The sequence below is a fragment of the Apteryx mantelli genome, chromosome 2, assembly GCF_036417845.1.
Source record: "Apteryx mantelli isolate bAptMan1 chromosome 2, bAptMan1.hap1, whole genome shotgun sequence".
NCBI lineage: Eukaryota > Metazoa > Chordata > Aves > Apterygiformes > Apterygidae > Apteryx > Apteryx mantelli.
Window position 1 is genome coordinate 70,595,836 of NC_089979.1, and position 26,419 is coordinate 70,622,254.

At 43.7% G+C, this 26,419-nt stretch overlaps 2 protein-coding genes across 2 annotated transcripts; both read left to right on the plus strand.

Annotated features, from left to right (window-relative positions):
• The first annotated feature begins 2,237 nt into the window (after positions 1 to 2,237).
• Positions 2,238 to 12,597, plus strand: LOC106482558 (glucosaminyl (N-acetyl) transferase 2 (I blood group)). Its single transcript, XM_067292376.1, has 3 exons — positions 2,238 to 2,877; positions 8,589 to 8,681; positions 10,133 to 12,597. The coding sequence occupies exons 1-3, from the start codon at positions 2,253 to 2,255 to the stop codon at positions 10,321 to 10,323; spliced, it is 909 nt and encodes a 302-aa protein (XP_067148477.1). The 5' UTR covers positions 2,238 to 2,252; the 3' UTR covers positions 10,324 to 12,597.
• A 7,637-nt stretch (positions 12,598 to 20,234) lies between these two features.
• On the plus strand, positions 20,235 to 25,294 carry LOC106482547 (transmembrane protein 14C-like). Its single transcript, XM_067292377.1, has 5 exons — positions 20,235 to 20,645; positions 21,062 to 21,137; positions 21,925 to 22,026; positions 24,173 to 24,257; positions 24,460 to 25,294. The coding sequence occupies exons 2-5, from the start codon at positions 21,062 to 21,064 to the stop codon at positions 24,515 to 24,517; spliced, it is 321 nt and encodes a 106-aa protein (XP_067148478.1). The 5' UTR covers positions 20,235 to 20,645; the 3' UTR covers positions 24,518 to 25,294.
• The last annotated feature ends 1,125 nt before the right edge of the window (positions 25,295 to 26,419 follow it).

Consider the following 26,419-nt stretch of genomic DNA (forward strand, 5'->3'; position numbering starts at 1 on the left):
AACCCTGTAGCCAGCAGCCAGTCTGTGCAGCTGGGGCAGCAGTAAGTTGAACCATGCAGGGAAGAGTGCAAGTGTGGATATTCCCGGTTCCTATAGAATGGCTCTATTGTCCCTGACGCTTATGTGTCTCTGCAGATTCAGCTCACTCCCACTCAGGGAAACTGGTATTTCCTGAACAGCCCTGTAGAATCCATCTCCACCAGTGCAGCACTGCAACCCTCCCCCTGCGAAAGACACTTAGGTTAGCTTATGGGTCAATAAAAACTCAGAAAAGCCCTTCCAATCATATTGCTAAATGAAGCTACAGTTAACTGGAGCTGACCCCCTTTCCTTACTACTCCTCGAATGATTTAAAAGAGGAGCTGTAGTTCAGCTCTCTTATGACTGTCAACAGCCTGACTGCTCAAGGAGAAAGCATGTCCTGCCTTAATTCAGACCACTGTCTTGAAAGAAATAGTTTTAAATAAGCTTCCCTTTTCTCCCTCTGATCTTTATTTCCTTCTCTACAGGTTTTGCGGTCTGCTTTAAGACTTGCCAATCTTGAGTTTATTTTAGTCAGCCCCCGCACCCCATCCACACTTTTTGTGCACTCAGATCCCCCAATGAAATGAACATTTATGGTGAAGAATACAAAACTGAGCTGTTGTGTGTTTTTAAAGGGAGATTTTTTTTCTCCATTGTTTTCATATCGTTTTAAAAGAAAGTCCCTTCTTCTAAAGACTTCCCCGTATCTTTACCATTACCTCCCTGCCATGGACAGGTGGGAGAACTTGTCTTGCAGGACAAACAAGAGAACAGAGAAATCAGGATTTCAGATAAATGGTTCTTGCATCTTGTCTCAAGAGCACAATCTGACAAATTCTTGCCCTTGTTGCTGTGCAGGGTTAAGAGGTTACCATTTTCACCCTGCGCACCTTTGCTCATTAGTCTCTCTCCACCCTCGTGACATTGAGGGTTTAACTATTTGATTTCTCCCTAGCGCAGTACTGTAAAATGGCACAGGCTGACAAAACAAACCTAATTACTGTTAAAAAAACGGGGTAGGACTAAAAAAAGAGTAGGTGAACTGACAATGTTAGGTTCGGGGAGGAAGCCTGGCAATGGCGCTGCATCCACAAGGGCGGTTTCTCGACCTGCTAAAACGGAGCTGAGCTCCTGCAGCTGCCAGAGGACAGCCCGGTGCCCAGACCTGCCTCCGTCCCCTTCCTCCCCCTAGAGCAGCTGCAAGTGGGCACGAAATAGTGTTTCGTGAATACAAGACATGGTGTACTGAGGTGTTTGCCAGAGGTGGCAAATACCTTGACCTATTTCTAGGAATTTCTGTAGTCAGTTAAACAACCGTTTGTCTTTTTTGTTTTTCTTTTCGGGGGGGGAGGGGGGCATGATCTGTTCTGGATTATTATTCTGTAACATTCAGCTGTTTTTGAAGCTATTTTGTACTCTGGAAGAAAAAAAAACATTAAAAACATTAAAAAAAATAAAAAAAGTGGCACACATGCAGTCAGATATAACCAGAGCGGATCAAACATCAGGGCTCCTCTGTGGCAGCTCCTGCAGCCGCAGAACCTAGCGTGGCCGCCCCAGAGGAAGATGCAGGTTCTCGGGGAAATGATTCTGGGAAAACCTCCCGTGTTTCCTAACTTTCCTCTGTTTCCAGGTTCGTTTGTGTGTTTGTTTTTCCGTGTTTCCAGTTTTTTAACTGTTCTGTGGCAGCCTCGGCGTGGCCGCCGTTGGGGCGCCGCGCACGCGACATGCCGGCGCCGCCCGCCATCTCAGGCCGAGGGGCGCCCCGCGGCCGCCCCGCGCTGGGCGAAGAGCAGCCCCGGCGGCCGGGCAGGGCCCTTCCCTTCCCTTCCCTTCCCTTCCCTTCCCTGGCCCTTGCCCTCCCCTCCCCGCCCCTGCCCGCCCCGCGGGGCGGCCGCGACACCTCCCCCCCGCGGCCAGATGGCGGGCGGCGGGGCGCGACAGCGGCCATGCGGCGCCTGCGGGCGGCCCTGCTGCTGGCCGCGGGGCTGCTGGGCGCCGCCGTGCTGCTGGGGCGGCGGCGGGCGGCGGCGGGCGGCGGCACCGCCGAGGGCGCGGAGCTGGAGCGGGCCTGCCGCGGGCTGCTGGCGGGCCAGGCCCCCTTCGCCTGGGGCCGGGGGCTGCCGCCAGTGCTGGCAGGGCCCTCCTGCAGCGAGTACGTGGCCCGCAGCCGCTACATCACCCGCGCCCTCTCGGCGGAGGAGGCCGCCTTCCCCGTTGCCTACATCATGACCCTGCATAAGGAGTTTGAGACCTTCGAGCGGCTCTTCAGGGCGGTGTACATGCCCCAAAACGTCTACTGTGTCCACGTGGACCAGAAGGCACCAGCCGCCTTTAAGCAGGCGGTGCAGCGCCTGGTGGGCTGCTTCCCCAACGCTTTCCTCGCCTCCAAGATGGAGCGGGTGGTCTACGGCGGCATATCCCGCCTGCGGGCCGACCTCAACTGCATGAGAGACCTGCTGGCCTCCGCCGTGCCCTGGAAGTACCTGCTCAACACCTGCGGGCAGGACTTCCCCTTGAAGACCAACCGGGAAATCATCCAGTTCCTCAAGGGCTTCAGAGGCAAAAACATCACCCCCGGCGTGCTGCCGCCGGCCCACGTCACTGCACGCACCCAGTTCGTGCACAGGGAGCAGGCCCAGCAGAACACCTCGGGCATGGTCACCCCCCAGGTGCGCAAGGCACCCCCGCCTCACAACCTCACCATCTACTTTGGCTCCGCGTACGTGGCCGTCACTCGGCCCTTCGTGGAGTTCGTGCTCCAGGACCGCCGCGCCTGTGACCTGCTGGCCTGGTCCGAGGACACCTACAGCCCTGATGAACACTTCTGGGTGACCCTCAACAGGATCCCAGGTAAGCTGCAGGGTCTGGTGAGGGCTTGGGGTCCTTGTCCCAGGTGTCCATCGCCTCGGGGAGGGCAAGGGAGAGGTCTTGTTAGGTGACATCAGTTGACCATTATATGGTGTGGGCTGATTGTTGTGGTTGCCACAGCTCACCTCCCCGCAGAGGTGTTTCCACCTGTAGCTCTTGGTGGTGCCTCACTAGGGGGTTGTCATCGCTTGTGTTGTTTTATACAGAGAAATACCCAGGCAGGTGTTTGCCAACAGTAGTTGCAAATCTAGGAAGAGGTACCAAGCATCATTGAATTTGCCTTCCCAGAGATTTGTTCACTTGGCCAAGCTGTGTTCTGGTGGAAATAGCATCTCCCAAGTGGCAGGGAGGTATCAGAGATCTCCTGTGCTTTGGGTTTTGCAAGGTGATGAGTCCAGGGAAATCACGTCTTCCTGCTTAGGAGCGGTAACCTGTCCTGTAAGGTCCAGGGATCGGGTTTGCATCATGTGTAGGAGGGTTTGTTATGGTGGTGATGCTGCAGAGCCAAGCTTTAGGTGAGCAGTTGGTAACAGCCACAGCTGTCGTCCAGTCACTTTTAATCCCCATGCTATTTTTGCTGTGGCTTTTAATTTTAGGGGGATTATGTTGTAAAAGAAGAGACAGAGAGCTCTTTCTGAAATGCTGTGAGACAAAAAAGAAAGACACAGCACCATTCCCAGATCGTGGGCTATGGCATTGCTCCCCTTGAGCCTACTGCATTAGCTCTGGCATCCTTAAACGAAGGAAGTGGAGGATCCCTACCATAAGGAATGGTTTCCATTCTTTTTAGCCATACTGTCTCCCTAGTCCCACACGTATTTGCTTGTTGTATTATCTTATCACTCCAAAAGACGCCGTAGGGATTTGTTCATTTCCAAATACATCTCGCACCACAGAGTGCTGTTGGACTGCATACCTTCACTTGTAGAGGGCAGGATATGCATTTGCCCAGCCCAGCATGTTTCCCAAACATAAATATCTGGTCTCAAAGTCCAGCAAAAGTTATCACTGATTTCAACAGGTCTTACAGAATAATAATCCGTTTCCACCCCAAAGGTGACTTGTACACCATTTTGGGCAGATTTATGAAGTATAATTTCCTGTGCACCAGCTTATGAAGTGCAGGAGGAAAGCTTAGGTCAGGTTAGTGGCATAGAAGTGTAAAGAAGTTGTCCCCTTCCCTAAATAGAGATGCAAATGAGGAAGTGCAGACTGCTTCAGAAGACTAGTAAAGACTAGTCTGTGTCAGTTTGCCTTTAACCGATGCATTGGTTTGATCCTGGAATTACAGGTGCAGGACTTGAAAGTTCAAAGCAAATCAGCCAGCCTTTTATGCTGTAACATTTCCATCTGAATGTCAGTTTATGTATACGTTACAGAAATGCAAACACAGCGTCTCCGTGGATGTCTTGATAATACATGGTAGCAAGGCAAGAAGGTAGGGAACAGGCTCCCTCTTGGAGCCAGCACATGCAAATCAACTGTCATTGGAATTTCAATGAAAAATTTAAAAAACAAAAGGAAGAGCTCAGAATGTGCTGAGAAGCACATTGTGTTGCCGTTGTCCTGTGGATGAGATCCAGATTCTGAATCAGAGTGTATTTCACCTGCCCCCAAACCTCTTTCTTTGAATGAAGGGGGCTTGGGGTTTAGTATTGCGTCCGCAGGAGACACTGCTCAGAGGGAAGGAGTGCGCCCTGCTTCCCCAGCAGTGTTTTGCAGCCATCAGAACCGCACTGACTGGATATAAAGACAGTCACAATTGACTGTAAAGACAGGCCAGCCACAGCAGTGCCTTTAATTTCATTTCTTCCCCTGGTGTGTATTTGAAATTCACTTCCTTTGCTGTGGGCACTTTGAAAATCAGAAAAATAAATTGTCACAAATAAGGGTGATCCCAGTTGTGTGATTTTGTTTTGTAATTACATGCAGTCAGAAGCATTTCACTTCCACCATCCACCTTACTTTCCCTCCAGCAACCAACAATTAAAATGTGGAGATACTGGCCATATTTCCCTACCCGTGCTAAATGAAAAGGAGCCAAAGAATATGCTGTCAGTATTTTAGTTTACAGGGTAGTATTCAGTATTGCTGCCCATGAGGCTGCTCTTCCCCTCCATGTTTTCGGTGATAAAACCTCTTTAATCTCAATGGAGTGTTAGATGAGAGCTTAACAAAAGTAGAGCAACTCATGCCTCAGTTTATATTTTCACCATCAGCATAACTTTTCAGACCAACCATATTTATAAAAACAGGTCTCAAGAACGGGTTCCAAATCTGAAACCAATCAATAAAGTTCTAATAGAATAAACAAATACTTAAAGGAAAGTGTGGTGAATCCATTCTGTTTTTTTTTTGTTTAGTGCTGAGCTACATTTTCCCCTACTCTTTGATTAACTTATAAAATTGCCTAGTTTCCTTAATTTGGGAGATAGTGAATAATGTAAAGTCAGTAATTTTGTATTTCTGTAAGGCAGTGCCTTCCATTGTTTTTGTGGATACCCTGAGGTCATTCCTGTTTTCTCAGTCTTCTTTCTGCTTTACCATAGTGTCAGCATTTTCCAAGTTTTTCCTCACACCATGTTTACTGCCATCTGTTGTGAACAGGTTTTTAATTTGAAATGATAATGCATGTCCCAGACCATTTAAATTGTTTATCCCCTGCCATCACTGCCTCTTTTTGTCTTTTATAAAGTGTTATCTTTAATTTAATGCTTTTTCTGAAAGAGTAACATTTTTTGAATCCCCCCTAGGACAGAATCACTCTTTTTGGAGCGCTGTCTTATCTGATAATGGCCCAATATACAAAGTGTGTGTGTATGGGGGAAATAAGAAGATTGTGAAGCTGTGGTTATTGCTGCCACATATTTCTGTTTATGGCAAAATGCTATGGTAGTTCTGTTGTGGGATCTTACAGTCTTTTTGCCTCTGATAGAAGAGTCGTGACTGAGTATTTGTCAATAACCATTCTTATTTATGAGGGAGACACTGTACTGAAAAACACAGAACAAAGAAAGCAAACAGAAAAAGTCTGTTAGTTAATTCTTCTTCTACGTCTCCCTCTCTCAAAAACACAACACCCCAAACCCTTGTCATTATACAGTGTCTTATGCTTCTCTTTTCTCCTTCACTGTGCTTCTCTTCAAGCTGACAAGCAAAGTAGTTGTTAGGCTACAGTAACTATAGAGATACCGTTTTTGTTACCATCTAGGAAGGGAACAGAAAAAAAAAAGTAGTAACAAAATCTTCCTTTGCTTTTGCCTTTAACTTGGTGAAAAGATCAAACTTAGGATGATCACACTATTTCAGTTATTGTTTTATCACCTCTAGCTTTGCAAGTGTTCTGCAGCAGCCAGCTGAAATTGTGCTTTACAGAACTCCTAGTAAATTAGCCTTATTGGAATTTTTGTTTACTAGCAAAATAAATATGTGTACACACATTTTAAATGAAATAATGAAAACTGGAAAGAGGGTTAATTGGCATTCAGGAAAGAGAGAAGTCAGAACTGGAGATTCAGATGTCTCTAATTTTAGTTAAAAACATCTTTGAAGGACTTATGTTCCCTGTCTTTGCACAGGCCCTGCAACTCCAAACCAATGCATTTTTTGACAAAAATTATGCATTTTGTCAAAGCTGTAGAAGACTTATCTCTAATCTCATTGTAAATCAAGAAAAAATCCTTTGTTTTCCTTGTACAGAGTCAATACAGATGACTGATAATAATACAAAAATTATGAAGCTTGAGCAAAAAGATATTCTCATAAAAAGCTTCATAATTCTCTCCCTTTCCACTCATATAATTGCTTCCCTAAAAAGGAAAACAGAGGAAGCAGGAATAGCAGATTTTAAATACCCATATTGAAAATCTGGAAGAAAAACCCCTCACCTTGGAAGTGTTCAGCTGTTAAAATAGCTTAACCTTTGCCTTAAATGTGATTAGACTATTACCAGTGGTTATTAGTATTTAATAGTAGTAATACTTAATACTGTCATTACTGTTAAACACCTTATACTGTTAGCACTAAATAGACACGCTTCCTTTGTATACAGTAGAGGTTGATGAGATTCACAGACTTTAGCATCCCTTACGGAGCAGCTTTCAGAGAAGGGGGCTCTGGGGTAGGATCTGCGCTTCAGCTGTGAGCGGGCAGCACATAACCAAGGTGCCGCAGGTTACCCCCTCTGCGCCAGCCTCTTGTGCTGTCGGGGCGTGCGGGCAGCACAGAGGTTAATACAAATCCTCTCCTCTCCAATCACCACCACCCATTAGCGCTGTCACTCCTGCTTTTAACATTTGTTAAAAGCCTTGAGTCACTCCGCAATGATAACACTAAATGGATTCTTTGCGTTTGAGCAAGTTGGCCTTTTTTCTTTGTTTTCAGCTTCATTAGGAGAAAGCAGAAATAATTTCTGCATTTTTGTACCTGCCGCCATGCATGTCGGCTCCCCAAACGTTGCCTGTTCTGCCATTTGATAGCTCAGATGTGATGGCACAATAATCATTTACTGGGCATGAAAGAACAAAACAAATTTAGTCTTTTCAAACATGGAAATAAATTATATACAAGTGTTTGTGCTTCAGTGAGAAGTTGGTGCTTTTCAGCTTTTCTTGGCAAGGTGGTTTGTACATCAGGTGGCAGTTACAAAGTCTGTATCATTATTTTGTTCTCAAAAAACTACTTGAGCCAATAAGAAAGACAAAATCTGCTGAAAACAGTAAGTTTATAGAAAGTTTTTATTATTTTATGCAATTTGCCTTTCCTTTTTTTGCCGTATTCTGAAGACAGTTTTAAGAAGTACTTTATTAAAGTTCTTTCACTGAATTGAATATAAAATTGCAGTACAGATCAGTTGCAGGGATTTTCCTGGCTATAAGTACATGATGGGCCTCTTGTTTTCAAATGGCAAAGACTTTATGCCATGGCAATGGTTTGTTACAGTTACTGCCTTTATTTGAAGATGCTGAAATTCTCTTGACTCAGAATAGTTGCCCACAGATTGCATAAGCAACACCTGTTTACTTTCCAGCAAATACCAAATACTGAATGTTCAGCATTTTCCCTACACCTTTATGACTTCAAAAGGATGTTTTCCTGGTTATAGCAGGACTTCATTGTTTACGGACAAGGAGAGGCCCTCCTACCAGCTTATGATCTGGACAAGTCCTGTGATCTGTCTAGGCTTACATATATTATTATATAACACTGTAGGCTATAATTCAGTTTCAGCAGCTCCATCTAGCTATGTCATGCTTGAATTTGTTCTGTTGATCTTTTTTCTTTTTTAAAAAAGGAAGTATTTACTGTTACCTCATATGAAGGTATTATGTGTCAGTGGCGTGATGTTCAAAGAGCACTTGGAGGGCAGTGCAGTACTGGTTATGAAAGCATCGTGAATTATCATATATGCATGCATTATCATAGTGAGGCTGTTGCAAAGGAAGGATTTTATTTCGCAGGTGAAATTATTTAGGTCTCTTTGACCGTCATCTTGTTTATATCATGAAAGCTGCTTTCAGCTAGGAAATTTTACAAGTTAGCGTCCAGAAGCATACTTGGCATCTATTGATTTGTGTATTACTAAGTATTTCATCCCAGTTCTGTAGAGAAAGGTCCCAGAGAGCAGACATAAAACTGAACACATAACTGTTAAAAGGACTAATTATTTTATTTTCTCTGTTACCCAATTGCAGGTGTCCCTGGCTCCATGCCCAATGCATTGTGGGAAGGTGACCTGAAAGCTGTGAAGTGGATTGATATGGAAGAGAGCCATGGAGGTTGTCATGGTAATATGAACATTTTTTTCCCATTTCTTCTTCCTGAGCATACAGTCAAAAACAGTTAACTGTTTTTTCTCTAGTCTTACAGTCTCTAATCATAATGTAAGACAGTTTTTAAATAGCACTTCATAGGGGATAAGACATGAAAAAGGAGTCATCTCCTCCATAGTCCTTATGCAGTGAATGATAGTAGCCACATAAAATAAACAGTGAGAAAGGTGGAAGTTCCTTCTTCATCAGAAACTTTTATAGAATATATCAGCCTTGGGAAGGGAGGATATTTGGCAACTTAAGTTTCACAAGAGCTAGCTGACAATTGTAGGCCCTGGGGAATTTTCTTGTAGGTGGATGGGAGTAGCTCATGTGTTCATAGCCTTGGGACTCAGAACTTCTAGAGCCAACAGCCATATAAACAACACACTTCCTTGTGAGCTTGGACAAAGCACAGCTCTCAACTCTGGCATTGACTCCACTTAGAGCCACAACTGACAAGACACATAAGGAACTCACAGCTCATGGAAGTGCTGTTCCTGTTTGCTTTCTGGCCTTTTCCAAGAGTGGTTGCCCTCTAATATGGGGGTGACTGCACAGGTCATAAAGCAACAGGTAACTGTGGAGTTTTTCAGCAGAGCACCTTCAGGTAAGCTGAAATAGAGCTGTGGTTCTGAGCTTGATTCTCAAAGCCATTCTGACAGTTTGAAGTTGATTTTTCCTCTCATTCGGAATGAGGGGTGAAAACTTCACTGTAGGACAATTTCTGAAAAAAAAAAAACCACACTTACTTTTAGAACATTTGTTTTACAATTTCAAATTGTTGGAATTCTGAGTTTTCCTTGTTCATATTGCTTCATGACAGGACATTAGCAATATATAATCTGCTCTATGGAGTGCTTACGGTCACTGAGCTGTAAATTATATGCTACTACATCTGAAATATAAAAGTGGGAAGAAAAAGGGAATACCAAAATGCTAAAGATACAAATTTTATTTCAAGAATTTTTAATCTGTATGATATAGTTGTTTGTGTTGAGGAGAAAGTTTTTGAGAATTTCAGTCAGCTCAAATTAACAGCAGTTTCACATCAGCCTAACTACACTGAAATTAGTGAAATTGCACCAGTATCAACCAGAAGTATTCAGTGGAAAACCCTGTAAAGTAAAAGTATCAGTTTCTCTTCACTGACAGAAGGAAATTCCCTTGTCTATTGTGTTACAGCCTTGTCTATTCAGAAATTTTGCTCATTATCTATTCCTAAGTAACTTTCTTGATTTCACCCCAGTGTTCATAGGTATTCCCATTGTACATCCAGTGTGCTTTTTAGCATGTTTATTGGTGTAGGAGATTATTTATAGTGGTTTTGCAGATAAAACTTTCCAAAAAGAATGATTTGGACTCTAGAGGGTGCCTGTGGGAAAAAAAATGGATTCTGACATTGCTTTTTTTCTTTTTTTTGGCAGGCCATTATGTCAGAGGCATTTGTGTATATGGAACAGGTGACCTCAAGTGGCTTTTTAACTCCTCCTGTTTGTTTGCAAATAAGTTTGAGCTCAGAACATACCCACTTACTGTGGAGTGTCTGGAACTGAGACATCGGAAGAGAACCTTGTCCCAGAGTGAGATTCAGGTGGAACCAAACTGGTATTTTTAGTTAAGAAAAAGCCAGGCTACAAGCTGCAACATAAATAAAAGTGGTCAGGAGAAAAGCAGCAGAAATCTAATTTCTGCTGTGCTGGAAGCATAAACTCACCAGACAGGTTTCTTTAGGATGTTCTGTACCTGTAGTTTGGGTCAATTTGTCTTAAACTACCTTCAAATCTAGCTTTCCATTTAACACCAGGAGACCAAAACGTGAAAGATGCAAAAAAAGAGACTAGGGTAGAGCTTCTTCAGGAGCTGCTCTGTGTGCGTTTTTGCCATTTTTAACAGAGTGTTTTCCAGCCCCAACTTGCTACAGAGTCTTTACTATATTTTTCTATATAAATATATATAGAATCATGCATCCCTGGAATTTCTTGTACCTATAAGACAAGTAGTGCACACTGATGAGCAAAAAGATAACGGGTCACAACCAGTAAGATCTTAAAAGCAGGAACACAATGTGTGGCTATACATATAGATGCTGTTTTGTCAAAGATACTGATATTTGATGCAGAGAACCCGCAGGAAAGTACTGGAAATGGAAGAAAGACACTGCACTTCCAGATCTTGGCTCTTCTTTAAATGTCTGTCAGGACAAGGTTTATAAATCAAAACAGCATCTTTTACTGGACTAATGGGTGTAATTAGAAAAATCAGACAGGCTTTCAAGCCTTCCATGTCTGAAAAACAAGGGCTTGTGTATTTGGCTTACTTGGCCAACTAGAAGAGCTGGAAAAACTAAAAAAAAAAAAAAGTCTCTTCATACAGACTTTGGTGCACCTGTGTCCTTAGATCTCCATATCTGAGGACACAGAGGGAGAAATAGGGAGCAGGGAAGGGAGTAGCAAGATAAATATTTTCAGAACAGAAAGAGCAGTAACTGAGCTTTGGCAATAACTTAATAATTCTGTCTCATATTTTGATATGGCATTAGCATTCTTCCCAAGTTTATTTCCTTTGATCTTAATATAATGATTAATACACATACTTAACCTTGGGGTTCACTTCATCACAGCCCTATTTTTATCTTCCAATAATAGCCACTAGAGGGAGGGCATCAAATATCTGAGCAGATTTTCCTTTCCAAATCTATACAACCCTCTAAAGCATACAAAAAACTACATAAACCTGCAATGCATACAAAGTCTCAGCACATTAGGCATGCCATAGAGAAAATTAGGTGCCCAGGAATATTTTAGTGTGGCAAACAGAAGGCGAAAGTTACAGATATCAGTCATTGTGTTCTGAAAAACAAAGCAGGGAAGCAAAACTATGAATGCTTCTTCCTGTAGTTCTGACAGGTTGTATTTATGAGGCATTTTAGCAGCACTGTTGAATGACCTGGTCAGCAGCACTGAGGCAATATAAATTGAGATGCCTGAATCTAGGGGTAGTATCTGCTGCTATCCTGCCTCTCTCCAGAACAAGCGAAGATGACTCAATGAGTCGCTTCTGAAAAACAGCAATTTACCATCAGTTTTATTAAGCCATTGCTAATTTCAGCTTCTTCTAACAAACTGGATTGCAAACTGCAACAGTTCAGAAATGACAACGCATCATATTCAGCTGTCCCAAAGCACAGCTGGTAACCTCCAGGGAAGGGGTTGAATGGACAGGATCTGCCTCAGTTAATTTATTCTGCATTTATAGCTGTCAGCACCTGATAATGTAGATTCTGGCACAAAAGGATTGAGAATTTATCTCCAGAGCAGAACTTTAGTGGAAATCCTGTTCATTTTTTTGTGGAGGGGGAGAAAAAGAGGAGAGTTTTAGTAGCTTGCTGCCATGGTGGCAGCTGAAGCGAGAAGTATGCCAGAGAGAGTCATTGTTTCAAAGAGATAGTTTTAGGGTGTCCAATTTAAGACAGTGCTGAAACCAGGCCCCCATTGTTCTGTCAAGCTGAATATTCCCCACACTGAAATATTCGAAATACATAGAAGGTGTTCTCACAGTTTCATGTGAATATTTGAAGTAGCACAGAGTATGGACAAGATAAGATAACATTTCATTGTTCACACTCTAGAACATACAGGATAGAAATAAATGGCAGAATATCTCCCAATAGTAGAGCAATAAGCTTGGCAATCTGAAGCCACAGAAATAAAGGAGTATTTTACTCTGAGCCTGAATGAATTAAGCAAGTGGTTTAAGTAAGATCCCAGAAGAACATGAAAGCTGGACAGTTTTTTGAGAGACCTACATTTCTGTCCAGCCATGACTTAGGTTTTTTGATGAATGCTACTTCATGTTATGTTTTTCTGGAAATAAATTTTTTTTGTTTTCATTGTGTGACTGATTTTGGGGGACAACACGCAGATCATTCTCTTTTTTTAAAGAAGGAACATTACATTTAATCACTTTCTGCTAAATGACATGGGAAGAAAGAGGGAAAGAACAACCTTTTGCAGCCAAGCTCAAGAAATACATCTAAACCAATGTGACCTAACAGTATTAGCAGTACTTTAGAATAGCGGTAAAAGATAGGGGGTGATGAAAAATTGCAGAAGGTAGGTGGTAAGAATGAAGTTAAGGTGGGTTGGATTCCCATGCAGAATAGTAAGAACAGTGATTAGTTCAGCAACAGTAGGGCACCTCTATAGATGGAAGCGATTCTCTGACTAACCCATGCCTGTACCTCCTTGTTTTCTAGAATTATGGCGAGGGGAAAAAAAACCTATAAACTCTCCCCAAAACATAAACAGTGGAGCAAAGTTTTCAGTTCTGTTTAGTCACAAACTTTGGAGCTTACAGGTACTGGGCATGCAAAGAATATGCACTCTAGAAGGATGTACAAGCATGTCAGACTTTTCATTGAAATCAGTTTTACTTGCTTAGAAAACCTGCTGGATCCCTTGCTGCTTCTTGAGCTCCTGAAAACCTTTATAAACCTAGCCCAAGGAGCCGAAATCCTGTAAGATTTAAAGCACCTGGAACTGCAGCCTTTTCACCATGAGGACAGTGAAACAAGCACTGGACCTGACTGGACAAACCCCTGGGCAACCTGATCTGAATTCAGTGTTGACCCTGCTTTGAGCTGGGCTTGCAATGAGATGAGCTGAAGGGTCGATGCTGGCAAAGTCTCAAATTAAGTGGAACTTTCTCCTACAGAGAGTTTTAAAGCTTATGTTTGATGTGGGAGCTAAGTGTTTCTTCCCAAACTTTCATCTTCCTAAGACACATCATTTCTTCAGGTTCCAGTAGGCACTGTCAGGTGCTCAGTTTCCATCTGTCAGTGCAGCACCATGGAGTTAATATGTGAGCCGAGACACTCCCAAGCCCTGATCCAACAACTCCATTAAAGGCAGCAGAAAGGCCTCCTGCTGCTGTAAGTGGGTTGCAGATCAGGCTAAGCTGGAGTAGTCAGCACTCAACATGGGGCGAGTAGCAGTGTTACCATTGCCTGAGGCCTTGAAACAGTGCATTACCCTAGTGCATTTTAAGTTTATACAATGTGCATGGCCACAGGTATTTCACTTCCAATTGCAGGTAACTTGTGGGTTTCATGCTCTTTCCTTTTCAGTTGAATGTACTCAAACACTTCCAAAAAATCCCTTATCTCTAGAAGATAAATATTCTGTGTATGCCTGAAACACCAAAAGTGTACACAGCAACCAAAAAATTTCAAGCAGCTTGTGCCAGGTTACAGCAATTGTGAAAGAATTACCAGGAACACAATTGTCACAGTCTATCCAAAAAAAGCAACATTGCAGTTGTACCTCATAATGTTCATCTGGTAGTTTGAGCCTATTACTGAAAATCAGGCATCTGTACAAATGCTACTGCAGGCCTCTGGTCTAGAGGTCTACAATTAAATTCTCTGGCAGTAGGTCCACAAGCAGGATTTTGTGGAGAGAAGGGGAGAAGGAGGAAAAATGTTAGGTTTAGGTCATGGCTTGATGTCTGACAGCAGTGCTGTATAAATCAGCTTAAAACAGGAACCATCTCCTCCAAACAAACTCTTGCCAGGCTTGTCTGCTTTTTTGCTGCATCAGTTCCCCAGTACTTTACCAAGAAACTAAGAAGTATTTGTGCCAGTCCAAAAGAGGAGGTGTCAGAGGTGATCCCAGGACTAGGAGCTGGGCAACTACTTAAGTTGGCTATAGTGACAAAAAAGGAAAAAGAAAAAAAGGGTGGCATATGAGGATATCCCTTTAACTTCACTTAAGGTGTGGAAGTAATTTCAGTATTTCCCCACAAATAAGTAAATAAGCTTTTGTAGACAGTCATTAGCACTGTTCCGGTTAGATGCTTCAGGCACCATTGCAAATCATACATGCCTAAACTGCCAATATTTGCAGTGCATCTAATGGCACAAAAATGCAAATTAAGTTGTCTCCCCAAAAGAGAGAAAACTTCTGCAAATGTGATCCATATTCTTATTCTTTGCACACCCCCATTATTAAGGGCAATAGAAAGATCTTCAGAGGATAAAAACTAAGAGCAAGGGGTACTAGAGAGCATGGGGACAGGAGGACAATTGAAAAGATAGAGAAAACTTGAGGATGAAAGTGCAAAGGAGGCAGGAAGAGGAAAACAAAAAAGGGAAAAGGAAAACACAGTACTTGAGAGAATGAGCTGAGCATGTGAAGACCTGATAAGCTAAATAGGATAAAAATGTGGTTTTGATAACAGTGTCATTCATTCAATATAAGCCTTCTTTTCCAGATAAACTGGGGCAAACTGCTGGTTTGCCACAGAGCTCAGGTCCCAGAGCAGTGGCCTACTCCTCCCAGTTTTGTATCATCTGTGAGCTCACTGAAGGTGCGCTCTGTCCCATCATCCAGATCATTAATGAAGATGTTACTGGTGGCCCCAGTATCGACCCTGGAGGTACACCACTGGCCTCCAGAGGGACTGCGTGCTGCTGATTCCCAACCCTTGGTGCCTGGCAGTTCAGCCAGTCTTCAGTCCGTCTCACTGTCTGCCTATCTAGCTGGTACTTCAGCAGTTTGTCTATGAGGATGTTACAGGAGACAGTGTTGAAAGCCATACTAAACTCAAGATAAGCAACATCCACTGCTCTGCCTTCGCCCACTGAGCCAGTCCTCTCGTCATAGAGAGCTGCCAGGTTGGGTGAGCGTGATTTCCCTTTACTACTACTGTCAATCACCTCTGTGTCCTTAATATATTTGGAAATGCTTTCCAGGATTATTTGCTCCATCACCTTCCCAGGGATCAAGGTGAGACTGACCAGCCTGTAGTTCTCTGGATCCTCCTTCTTCCTTTTCTTGAAGATAGGAGTGACATTTGCTTTCTTCCAGTCCTCAGGACCCTTCCCTAATCACCACGACCTTTAAAAGCTAATCAAGAGTGGCCTCATGATGACATCACCCAGCTCCCCTCAGCACTCATGGTGGGCATCCCCTCAGGTCCCACAGGCTTGTGTATGTCCAGGTGTTTAAATGTTCCCTAACCTGATCCTCCTTCACCAAGGGTGAGTCTGCATTACTACAGACTTTCCCTCTGGTCTCAGGGACCTGGGATTGCTGAAGGCTGGACTTACCAGTAAAGACCCAGACGAAGAAGGCATTGAGCACCTTTTCCATGTCCTTTGTCACCAAATCCCCTGCTCCATTCAGCAGTGGACCCTAGTCTTCCTTTTTGCTGCTGATGGACTTGTAGAAGCCTTTCTTGTTGCCCTTCACATCCCTTGCCAGATTCAACTCCAGGTGGGTTTTGGCTTTCCTAATCTCATGCCTGCTCAGACAGTGTCTCTATATTTCTCCTGGTCATCTGTCCTTCCATCTCTTGTATGCTTCCTTTTTACACCTGAGTTTAGTCAGGAGTGCCTTGTTTGTCCATGCAGATCTCCTGCTGCCTTTATTTGATTTCCTGCATGTGGGAATGGACCGTTCTTGAGCTTGGAGGAAGTGATCCTTAAAAAACAACCAGCTCTCCTGTACCCCTGCTCCCTCCAGGGCTGTATGCCACAGTATTCTTCTAAGCAGGTCCCTGAAGAAGCCAGAGCCTGCTCTTCTGAAGTCCAGGATTGTGATCCTGCTTTCTGCCCTGCTTCCTCCTTGCAGAATCCTGAACTCCACCATCTCATGGTCACTGCAGCCAAGGCTGCCCCTGACCTGCACATCCCTGACCAGTCCTTCCTTGTTTGTAAGTATTATGTACAGCAGAACACCTCTCCTCATTGGCTTCTTGATCACCTGTGTTAGAAAGTTGTCATCAATGCACTCCAGAAACCTCCTGGATTGCTTATGCCCTGCTGTGCTGTACCAGCAGATACCAGGGTGGTTAAAGTCCCCCATGAGGACCAGGGCCTGCAAATGTGAGACTTCCTCCCCCTGTCTGAAGAAGGCCTGATCTTCTCCTTCTTCTTGATCAGGCAATCTATAGCAGATACCCACTACAACATTACCCGTATTATTCTGCCCACTAACCCTGACCCATAAGATCTCAGCTGGCCCCTCACCTGTCCCCAGGCAGAGCTCCACGCATTCCCACTGCTCCCACACATAAAAGGCAACTCCCCCTCCTTGCTTTCCCAGTCTGTCCTTCCTAAAGAGCCTGTATCCATCCATAGCAGCACCCCAGTCATGTGACCTATCCCACCACGTCTCGATCATCCCAATGAGATCATGGCCCTGTAACTGCACACAGACCTTTGATTCCTCCTGTTTGTTCCCCATGTTGCATTCATTAGTGTACAGACACTTCAGAGAGGCACCCAAGAATACTTATTTCCCAGAAAGGATATGAGAGCTTCCCCCATAATGTTGACCTGTAGGCACTTTCTTACTTGTGCACATATGCTTGAGGTAGACCCCCTTCAGCCTTTTTTTTTGGTCATTTTTGAGGTCTCTATTGTCCACATCACCCTGCACCCTTTGCCTGCCATCCTCACTTGAATGTTGGTCATTCTCTCCCTCCTCCATTGACCCTAGTTTAAAGCTCTCCTCACCTGGTTGGTCAGCCGGTTGGCAAAGATCCAGTTGGTGAGGTGGATCTTGCCTCTTGCTAGCAGTCCTTGATCCTCAAAGAGGGTCCTGTGGTCATAAAACCAAAACCCTGTTGCTGACACCAGCTGTGCAACCAGTTGTTGACCTGCAGGATCTGTCCATTTCTCCTCAAGCCCTTCCTCCTCACTGGCAGGATTGAGGAGATGCCACCTGGGCCCCCAGGCCCTTGACCATTACCCCAAGAGCCAAGTAGTCACTCTTGACACGCTCTAGGTGTCCCCTGGCAGTATCATTGGTGCCTATGTGGAAAAAGAAGTGGGGGGGTAATAGTTCAAGGGCCAGACAAACCTACCTCAGCAGTCTTTCCACAGCATCCCAGATCTGAGCCCTCTGCAAGCAGCAAACCTTCCTAGACAACAGGTCAGGTCAGCAGATGAGGACCTCCGTCCCCTGTGGCAGGGAGTCTCCCTCTTGCCGCTGGTGCTGCTGCATGGCTATGGCTCAGCTGGCTCAGGTTCTTTGCTGGACACAGCTCCCAGACCCTTGTCTGCAACCCCAGCACTGACCCCCTTCTGTAGGTGCAGATCTGCAGGTGGGGCAGGAGCCATTCTCCTGGTGCCAGAGCTCACAAGCCCCCAGCTTCCACCTTCATGGGAGTCTCCATTCCCAACCTGATAGACAGACAGACTCTGCCTGCCTCTCCTTTGGTACATACAGTTTGGGGTTTGGGCTCCTTTTGTCTCAGAGATCTCCTTTTCATCATTTCTGAGGCTGTGCAGTCTCAGTTCCAACTAAGTCCTTCCAGTATTTCGCAATAGATTAGCAGTGAGATGACAGTAGCAAAAGCAAATTCCTGCTTATCATATGTTAAAAGCTCTGGCACATCTGCAGGTGAAAGAAAAAAAAATCTACTTGGATTGACAAGTCAGCTTTTCAAGGGCATACAATAGCAAAGCCAGCAGGCAAACACACTAGTACTGTTCCAGGATAGTTTCACAGCTTAGGTCATCAAGATCTTCAGGGAATCTACATTACATCTTTTGATATTCACTGCTTCTACCCTTAATCATAAAATTTCTGATTGTATGCCTCAGTTTTGCTCCTTCAATCAGATGGATTAAGACCCTTCCTTCTATTAACCATTTTCTCTCTTGTGGAAAATTCCCTGGTAATTCTCACCAGGTGAGACCCCTAGCAAAGTCCCCAAACTAGTGTTTTATTGTCTAACTACTATTCTCTTAAAGTTCAGACTTGAAAAACTGGTGTGCCCCAAGCAGCAGCAATTTCCGTCTAAGAGCATGTTGCTTGAATGAAGGCTGTTGAGAGTTTTATGACCTCATGCCATTAGTCCTTGAAATTGTAGTCTGAGATATAGCTAAAAACACAGCAGAAAACTGGTCTAGAGATGCAATCAAAATGGAGTTTGCAATCAGAACATGTAGAAAGACTTAATTTTCAAATAAAAAACAAAAAGTGTACGTAGAGTCCTCATTTTATGTTACTTTCCCCTGATTGTCAACGGCTTGCTTTTTATCTTCTTTTTCCAACATTGCTATTCCCTGTTTAGCCCATACCCACAAGCTCTGCACCCTAGATACAGCTGCTGTCTGCATTACACAGAATAATCTGTCCAAGGTTATCACGAACTGAGTTTTTTTTGTGCTTTGGATTTGACAAACATGTGTTACACACTTCTAGGAAGTAGGGAAGTGACTGAAATGTGACCAGTTCTCCCCTGGGACTCATGTTAGAACTTGCATTGGAAAGTGGGAAGTCGCAGTAGGTAGTCAGCTCCCAATAATCCTAGTATTTCAGATCATCCTAAATTAGTTTTGCTCTGGATGCAAAGACGCTCTCTGCAGAGACTCTGCATGCATTTGGTCCTGGTCTGGTAACTCTAGGAGAGACCATACAGTACTGCGGCCCCTTGCTATGGATCAGGTTAAACTCTGGAACCAACCATGCCCATGGCCTATTCCAGCCCTTTCTATCTGTATATATTTATATAGATAGTGTTTTAACTTTATTCAAGTTTTCTTCTCAGCACTCTCTCACAAACTCTGCTACCCTGGATAACTCTGAGTAAATGGCTGTACGAAATAAAACCAGAATGTAGGCATTACATTTTCTTCAGGGAATTAAATAACTATGCAAAATCTCTGCATTCAAGGCATTGAGATTAGGCACACAGAGGAAACCCTAGCAAAGGTATATAAATACCCTTATCATAGAAGTCATAAGCCCGACTTTGGGGTTTGCATGAGTATAACAACACAAGATTTTCAGAAGTTGCTTGACTGGGTTGGTTAGCCACAGTAAATACCTTCAGTGATTAAAACCATTCTGTTTCTCCCTTGCCATGTATTTGACCTGAAGGATTGATCTGATACTCTCCAAGCCACCCTGATCTCTAAGACTTGATCAGAAAAAGAAGCAGAAGGAACCATGATCAAGATACTGGTTCCCTAGTCAATTTTAAGGAGAGAAAAAAGGCTCTAATAGATAAAGAAACAAGTCTATAATTACCAGCAGGTTTAAAGAAGAAATGTTAAAGGAATGTAATCGCTTGAGGGAACAAAGATTTATCAAAAAATACTTCTATTTCAAGAAAAACCCAGCAGACATTTCATCTCCTAACATCCTTCCCCAACCCCGGATTCCTACTAACTTAACTGATAAACCAAATGCACTGAAATTGAAGGAGATCAATCGACCCCTTTCAGGCTGTGGCAAATAAAGGAAACTGGAGAGATCAGTTAGTCCTCATGGCTGCATCTGACATGGGCAGGTAATGGCATAATAATAATAATAATAATAATAATAAAGCATACCTACAGAGGAAGGAGTCCTTCTGAAAAGGAGCAAAGGCTATATAGGAAATGTGAGTGGGAGAGAGTCGGGATCAGAGAAAGGAAATAATTGAAATAGAAGTAAAAGGCAAACAAGAATCACATTTCTTTAATTCTCATGCTTCCAGGAGAAACAATTAACAAGAAGAGTTTCATCCTTGATCTTAGCTGGGGTGGATATCTGAAGCCTTCCTCGGGGCAAATCCATACCGGGTGCTCGGCGCGGCTGCAGCCGGCCCTGCGGCTCGCTGCCCGCGGGAGCTCGGCGGTGGCGGCAGCGGCGGCAGCGGCTGCCCGCGCCCCAGCGTCCAGCTCGGCGCCCGCTCTGCTACCGCCGAAAACGTCCACGGCGGCCACGAGACGCTTCGCTGACGTGAGAAGAGCGGGATTTCCGTGCCGCGGCGGCGGCGGCGGCGGCGGGGGGGCGCTGCGGAGAATTCCGCGGAAGGCGCCGCTCAGAACTCCGCGGAAGGCGCCGCTCGGCCGCCCCTCCGGGCGCGGCGCTGCTCGGACAGCGCCGCCCGCCCAGCGTCACGCCGGGAGCGGCGGGGCGAGCGGTGCACAGCGACAAGGTCAGTGCGGGGGCGCGCGAGGTCCCCCGCCAACGGCTCCCGGGAGGGGAGGGGGGGCGCGCGAGGCCCCCCCCGCCAACAGCTCGCGCGGGGGGCGCGCGAGGCCCCCCCCCGCCAACGGCCGCCCGCTAACGGCTCGCGGGGGGGGAGGCGCGAGTCCCCTCGCCAACGGCCGCCCGCCAGCGGCTCGCGGGAGGGGGTGGAGGGGCGCGCGAAGCCGCCCGCCAACAGCTCGGGGGGGGGAGGGGGGCGTGCGGGCCTCGTCGCCAGCGGCCGCCGCTGACGGCTCGCGGGAGGGGGGGGTATCTGGCGGGGAGCGGCGGGCGGCGGGCACGGCTGCGCTCCGCGTGGCTGAGGGGCCCTCGGTGCGGCCGGGGTGAGCAGTCTGCGCTGCTTTCGGTTTTTGCTGCCTGCAGATGGACTATGACTGGCTCGGCTTCGGGTACGCGGCGCTGGTCGCTTCTGGTGGCATAATTGGCTACGCCAAAGCAGGTAGGGTGATGAAGAAACGCCCAGCTAATCAGTCTGGTAACTTGGCTTGAGTAACAGGGCCTGCTGTCACCCGTGGTAAAGGGAAAATAAATTGGGGCAATAAGGAAAAGTGGAAGTGACCAGTAGCATTAGGGTGAAAATCATTCTTGAGGCCCAAGGGAAAGCAGTTTTTTATTCTTATTTTTAAAAATGCCTTTTAAAGGGAGGAGATAAGTTGGCATCGGTGTCAGCAGTGGTTTTGAGTGCTGTATTTATCCCTATTAATAAAAGCATTCAGCTATCATTGAAACTGATGAAGTTTAGTGAGTTCCAGGTCCAGATCACTGTTGACTTAATATCCAGGTTCTGTTCTCATGTAATAGTGCTGTAATCCATTCTGTCTAGTCTTAATTTGGCCATTTTTACTACAGATGTTTAAGCACTTCTGGAAGACTGTTAAGTTGTTTGACTGACCTCATGAGCTTAAATCCTGCCCTTTAAGGGCTCGACTTGGTATTTCCAATATAAGCTAATCAGGAAGGTCAGAGTTCAGTTTGCACTTACAAGAAATTCAAATATATAATCTTGACACACTGCAGAAAGTGATTCCTGTAAATTACATTAAATCCTTGTTACTTGTAAATGGTGTTTGATTAAATGTTTTTAAATATCATATTAATAAAAAAACAAGCAGTATATTTTCTTTGCTTTAGACTTTTAGGTTTTTTAATAGTGTATGTGACACTTGCAAGTGCTTTTGTTTGGTTTATGGTCTTTCAGTAAACACTTTTTCTTTCACTTATTCAAGGTAGTGTCCCATCTCTAGCTGCTGGTCTTCTCTTTGGTGGTTTAGCAGGATTAGGTGCTTACCAGCAGTCCAAAGATCCAAAGAATGTGTGGCTTTCTCTTGGTAAGTTTGCAGTTTGCTTGACACTTAGGTACTAAACATTACTGGTAGCCATATAAATAGTAACATTTTTTCTAGTATGTTTCAGCCAACTTGTGCCCTTTTATCTATATGAATGCTTGTAAATGGTGGCAGAGCCTCCTGCCCGTAGCGAGGAAGTATTTGCATAAGAACATGATACCTGATTCTAAAACCTAGTTTGTCTCTCTGGAAGCCAGATGGAGAGAAATATGTATCTCAACTGCCAGAATAGGTACCATGTCAAACTAATGTAGGCACATGGAACAAATGTGAAAGATGTTTGGTTGTGAAGGAGCATTTTTAGTCTATGGCCATGGAATAAGCATGTTTGCAATGTGAGAACATTGTGATGTAGCAGTATATGGTTTTATGGAGTACTGGTTTCCACAGGCACCTCAGTAGAGCAGTGTATGTTTCAGCGTATCATACACTGTGGAAGAAATAGTCCTAAGTATATAAAGGAGGGAATGATCTGTTCTTCGTGCTACTAACAGATGGGACAGGAAGTTGTAGTTTTAGCTTGCAGAAAACCCTTCAGGTGAAGCATGAGGATAAAATAACAGTGGAAAGTATTATGAAGCACTGGCAGAGATTAGCTAGACCTCAGTGAATTTCTGTCACTGCAGGACTCTGATTTTAAACTGGTTAGACCTGTATCTGTCAGGAGTTGATCTTACCTTTGGGCACTGGGTTAGCCTAGATGATCTCTTGAGGTTCCTTCTAGTTCTGTAGCTACATAATAGTATTATTAGAATTGTGATACTATAGTATTACAATGATTTAAAACTATTTAAAACCAATGGGACTTGATCATATAATGTGCTGAAGGGCTTTATGAAATCCCTGGCAAAGACTGCAGAGGACCAAACCATCTTGTCAATACGAAATCTAGTGTAAAACACAGCTCAAAATGAAACCAAGTTTCTGTTTGTGAATTCTCTCTTCTGGCCTGGTATGTAGTAGGAGTGGCTGTATATCTCCTGCACTAGGTTTCAGGCAGTGTGTTGATAGATAGATAAGCAGCTTCCATATATCATGATTTGGTGCATGTAGATAAAGTGGACTTCTTCAAGGCAGTGTGGTGTCCCAGACTAGTGTGATTCTCCGTTCATCCATTCCTCCTCTTCTCTGCTTTGACTTGCAGTTGTGGCTCCAGTTCAGCTTTAGATTAGTCACAGTATATCAAGGCTAGAAGTCTGAAAAAGAACCTTAACGTACCTTTATAACATCTTTTACCCTGTTTCCAAAGCTGATGCAAACAAACCTGAAGTTTTGGAAAAAGGCATACAACACTTCCACCTGCCTTTCTTCTTCAAAGAAACAACAATCGTGGAAGTTTTATGTGAAATCGATGGGATTTTTTTCCAGACTTAGTTTAAATAATTTGGAGTCATATTTAAAATGTTATCACTTTTTCAGCTTCATCCTTTAGATTACTTTGTATTTGCTAATTCATATTTTCAAATGGAGTTATTGTATTTCTAAACTTAGAGTATTAAGCCATTAAAAAAATTCATATACACTGTAGGCCAAATTTACTGTTGGCTCTTAATGTTCAGTGTTAACATCTTTAGAATGAATGTATATAGGAATGTAGTGTTCAAATCTAACGTCAAAATGCAAGTTTTAGTTTTGTTCCATCTTTTAGTTCAAAGGTCACAGAGAAACTGGAAATATAATAATATTTGGCTCCCACATAATGATTTTTGACATCATCCTACCTTTCTGGCAGTTTTGAGGCTGTTTGTATTAAAGGAAATGATCATTCCTATTCTGCAAATAAGGAGAAGCTGAGGGAGAGTCTTGGTGACTTGCCCAGAGAATTGGAGGTTGTGGGTGGTTAGACAGTGGTCTTAACTCTGACTAGAATCACTCATTTCAAATGAGTAGTGGTGTATGCTTACCAAGGTTGCTGTAAGCTTGCAACAGCTCTTCTGTTTAACAACAACAACAAAAAAATGTTTGCATATGTTTCCTTGTGGAGATGAAGGAAGCATTCCTGTCTGTAGGCGTTTACCTTTTTTCTTGGCACTGCTAAATGTCCAACACTGTTGTAGTGCTGTGCTGGTATTTCAGACCTACTTCTCTGAAATAGTTGTGGCTGGACTTTCTTCTTTTCTTTTTCTAGTGGCATCTGGAACTTTGGCTACAGTTATGGCAATGAGATTTTACAACTCCAGAAAAGCAATGCCTGGGTTAATTGCTGGTGCCAGGTAGTCACATGTCTTTGTTTTAGTCCGTATTTTTGAATAAACCTTTTGTTTAATTTATATGTGGATTTATTTAAAAATGTTACATGATAAGTTCTGTGAAAAATAACATCTTATGTTGGAGTTCAGCTAAATGAAATCATGTCAGTGTTTTCTTTTCCTTCTTGTTTTTTATGGGATTTTTAACAAATACTCTGTTCCACAGTTTATTCATGGTTGGACGGCTAGGATTACAGATCATGGAAAAGCCTCTTAAGCCATAAGTCTGCAACAAGTCACTTAAAGATACATAACTGAGAAGCCTGAAAATGCAACTGCCTGAATGTACTACACAAAAGTGGAAAAGACACTGCTGTCTGTGCACTGTATTTTTCATATCTTAATGCATGTGGATTGTGTTTTTAAAGGACAGAAGTTGAGAGCCCTTATGCTGTCCAAAATGGTACTTGTCTCAACATCTTCTGCACTGTGAAGCAAGAAAATACGGGAATAGTATTAGTTTAGTTTCTGGTCCTGCAGCTGACTGTAGGCAAAGACCTCTTAGCACTTGCATGCAAACAATTGCAGGACTGAAGCTTTAAATATACATTTGGATTTGTCATTCTGAAATCTGTTATACTTCTAAAACGAGGATAGAGAAGTTGCCAGTTTGTCATTAATATTTACTGTTAACAAATGTGCTCATTCTATTACCTCTTCTCCCACCATTTATCTGCCAATTTATTTTGTCATCAAGTTTGAGTTCTCTCAGTCAAGGACTTTGTTCTTTCAGCACTGCGTGTTAGAACCTCGGCCCACAAGACGCAACCATGGAGCAGGGTATCAGGGTTCTGCAGTAATGCAATGAATGTAAACCTGTTACTTACAGTCGTGAGCAAAAGTGCCCAACTAAGTGTCATTCATTTGACTTTTACAGACTATTGTTCATAAGAGAAATCAAAATATCCTTCATTAAATAATACTGAATTGTAGGCATAGCTCTTGCATTTCATGAGAAGTAAAATGTTACTCTGAATAAACCAACAGATGATTATTACAAACTTTTGCATTCTACACAGTTATGTTTTCTTTTCTTTTTCATCTGGGTTGATAGTTTGGTCCTTTTTCTGCAGAGTATCTGGGTGTATTTGTGAACACAAATTGTGTAGAATATATCAGTGTCCGTTCTCTGACTACAGTCAGTGACTTGTAAATATAAAAATTTCACAAATGGAGGGAGGGGAAGAAAGAACAAATGCATACAGACTGTATATTCAGGCTGGTGTTGCATTAAAATCTAATGTTTTTTTCCAAGATGAGTGATCTATTTCAGATTTGAAAAGTTCTCTGTGAAAGTTTATTTAAACACTAGTGAGCCCAGTTGCTGAGTCTTTGTCCTCAGGCGATTCCCCAAGTCCTCTGTTGCCTGAAGCCATCCTAAATGTAAACCTGCCAGGCAGAAATAATCCTGGGAGCTACAAGCGGATGGTAATGTATCCCTTTTCTAGGTTCATTTAGCTACATCCCTTTCTGCACAGAACCTTAGCTTCAGTTTCCTCAGCCTTTCTTGCTTGGTGACTCGTACTGGGAGACGGAAGCAATGTGATTGATCCCTTAAGTCAGTGAGACCCTGGAGCCTCAATTGCTCAGAGTTCTCTGAACAAGCGGGCTAGTACCACTGCCGGAGGGTGATGCACTTTTTTTCCTTCCTTCTGTCTTTCTCCAGCATCTGTGTTAAGGAGATAATTTGGGGCTCTGGACATAGGTGGGGAAAAAAGTGCCTGTCAGGGAGCAGCAGGAGTGGGTTGAATCAAAGTTAAAACAACTGTACAGAGCCTTTTAGTCTCTTAGTCCTGAAGCTATTAGCAAGAAAAATTTCTCAATATTGGTCATGTTTTGATTATGGATGAGTCAAGTCTGTTTTGGTTGTGGATGGTCAAAGCAATTTCAACATCCTTCTGCACATGGTAAGGACAGCATGTTTCTTCTAGCCCTATTTAATGCAACAAATATTATCCATCTATTATCTATTTATTTTTCTGCTCTAGGTGACTTAGGAAGCAATGGACAGAAGTTATTAGTTAATTCCTTGACCAGACTGTGATCTTAAATAAGCCACTGACATCTTGTACTCCAGAAGAGTGATTTCTTTCTTTCTTTTGCTTTTAATCATAAAGCCAGTGCAT

Bases quoted from the DNA above. Each gene is read 5' to 3' on its own strand.
- LOC106482547 (XM_067292377.1), top strand. From the start codon at position 21,062: ATGGACTATGACTGGCTCGGCTTCGGGTACGCGGCGCTGGTCGCTTCT. The intron at 21,138-21,924 runs GTAGGGTGATGA...CACTTATTCAAG, and splicing joins AATTGGCTACGCCAAAGCAG to GTAGTGTCCCATCTCTAGCT. The intron at 24,258-24,459 runs GTAGTCACATGT...TCTGTTCCACAG, and splicing joins GGGTTAATTGCTGGTGCCAG to TTTATTCATGGTTGGACGGC.
- LOC106482558 (XM_067292376.1), top strand. From the start codon at position 2,253: ATGACCCTGCATAAGGAGTTTGAGACCTTCGAGCGGCTCTTCAGGGCG. The intron at 2,878-8,588 runs GTAAGCTGCAGG...ACCCAATTGCAG, and splicing joins GACCCTCAACAGGATCCCAG to GTGTCCCTGGCTCCATGCCC. The intron at 8,682-10,132 runs GTAATATGAACA...TTTTTTTGGCAG, and splicing joins GAGCCATGGAGGTTGTCATG to GCCATTATGTCAGAGGCATT.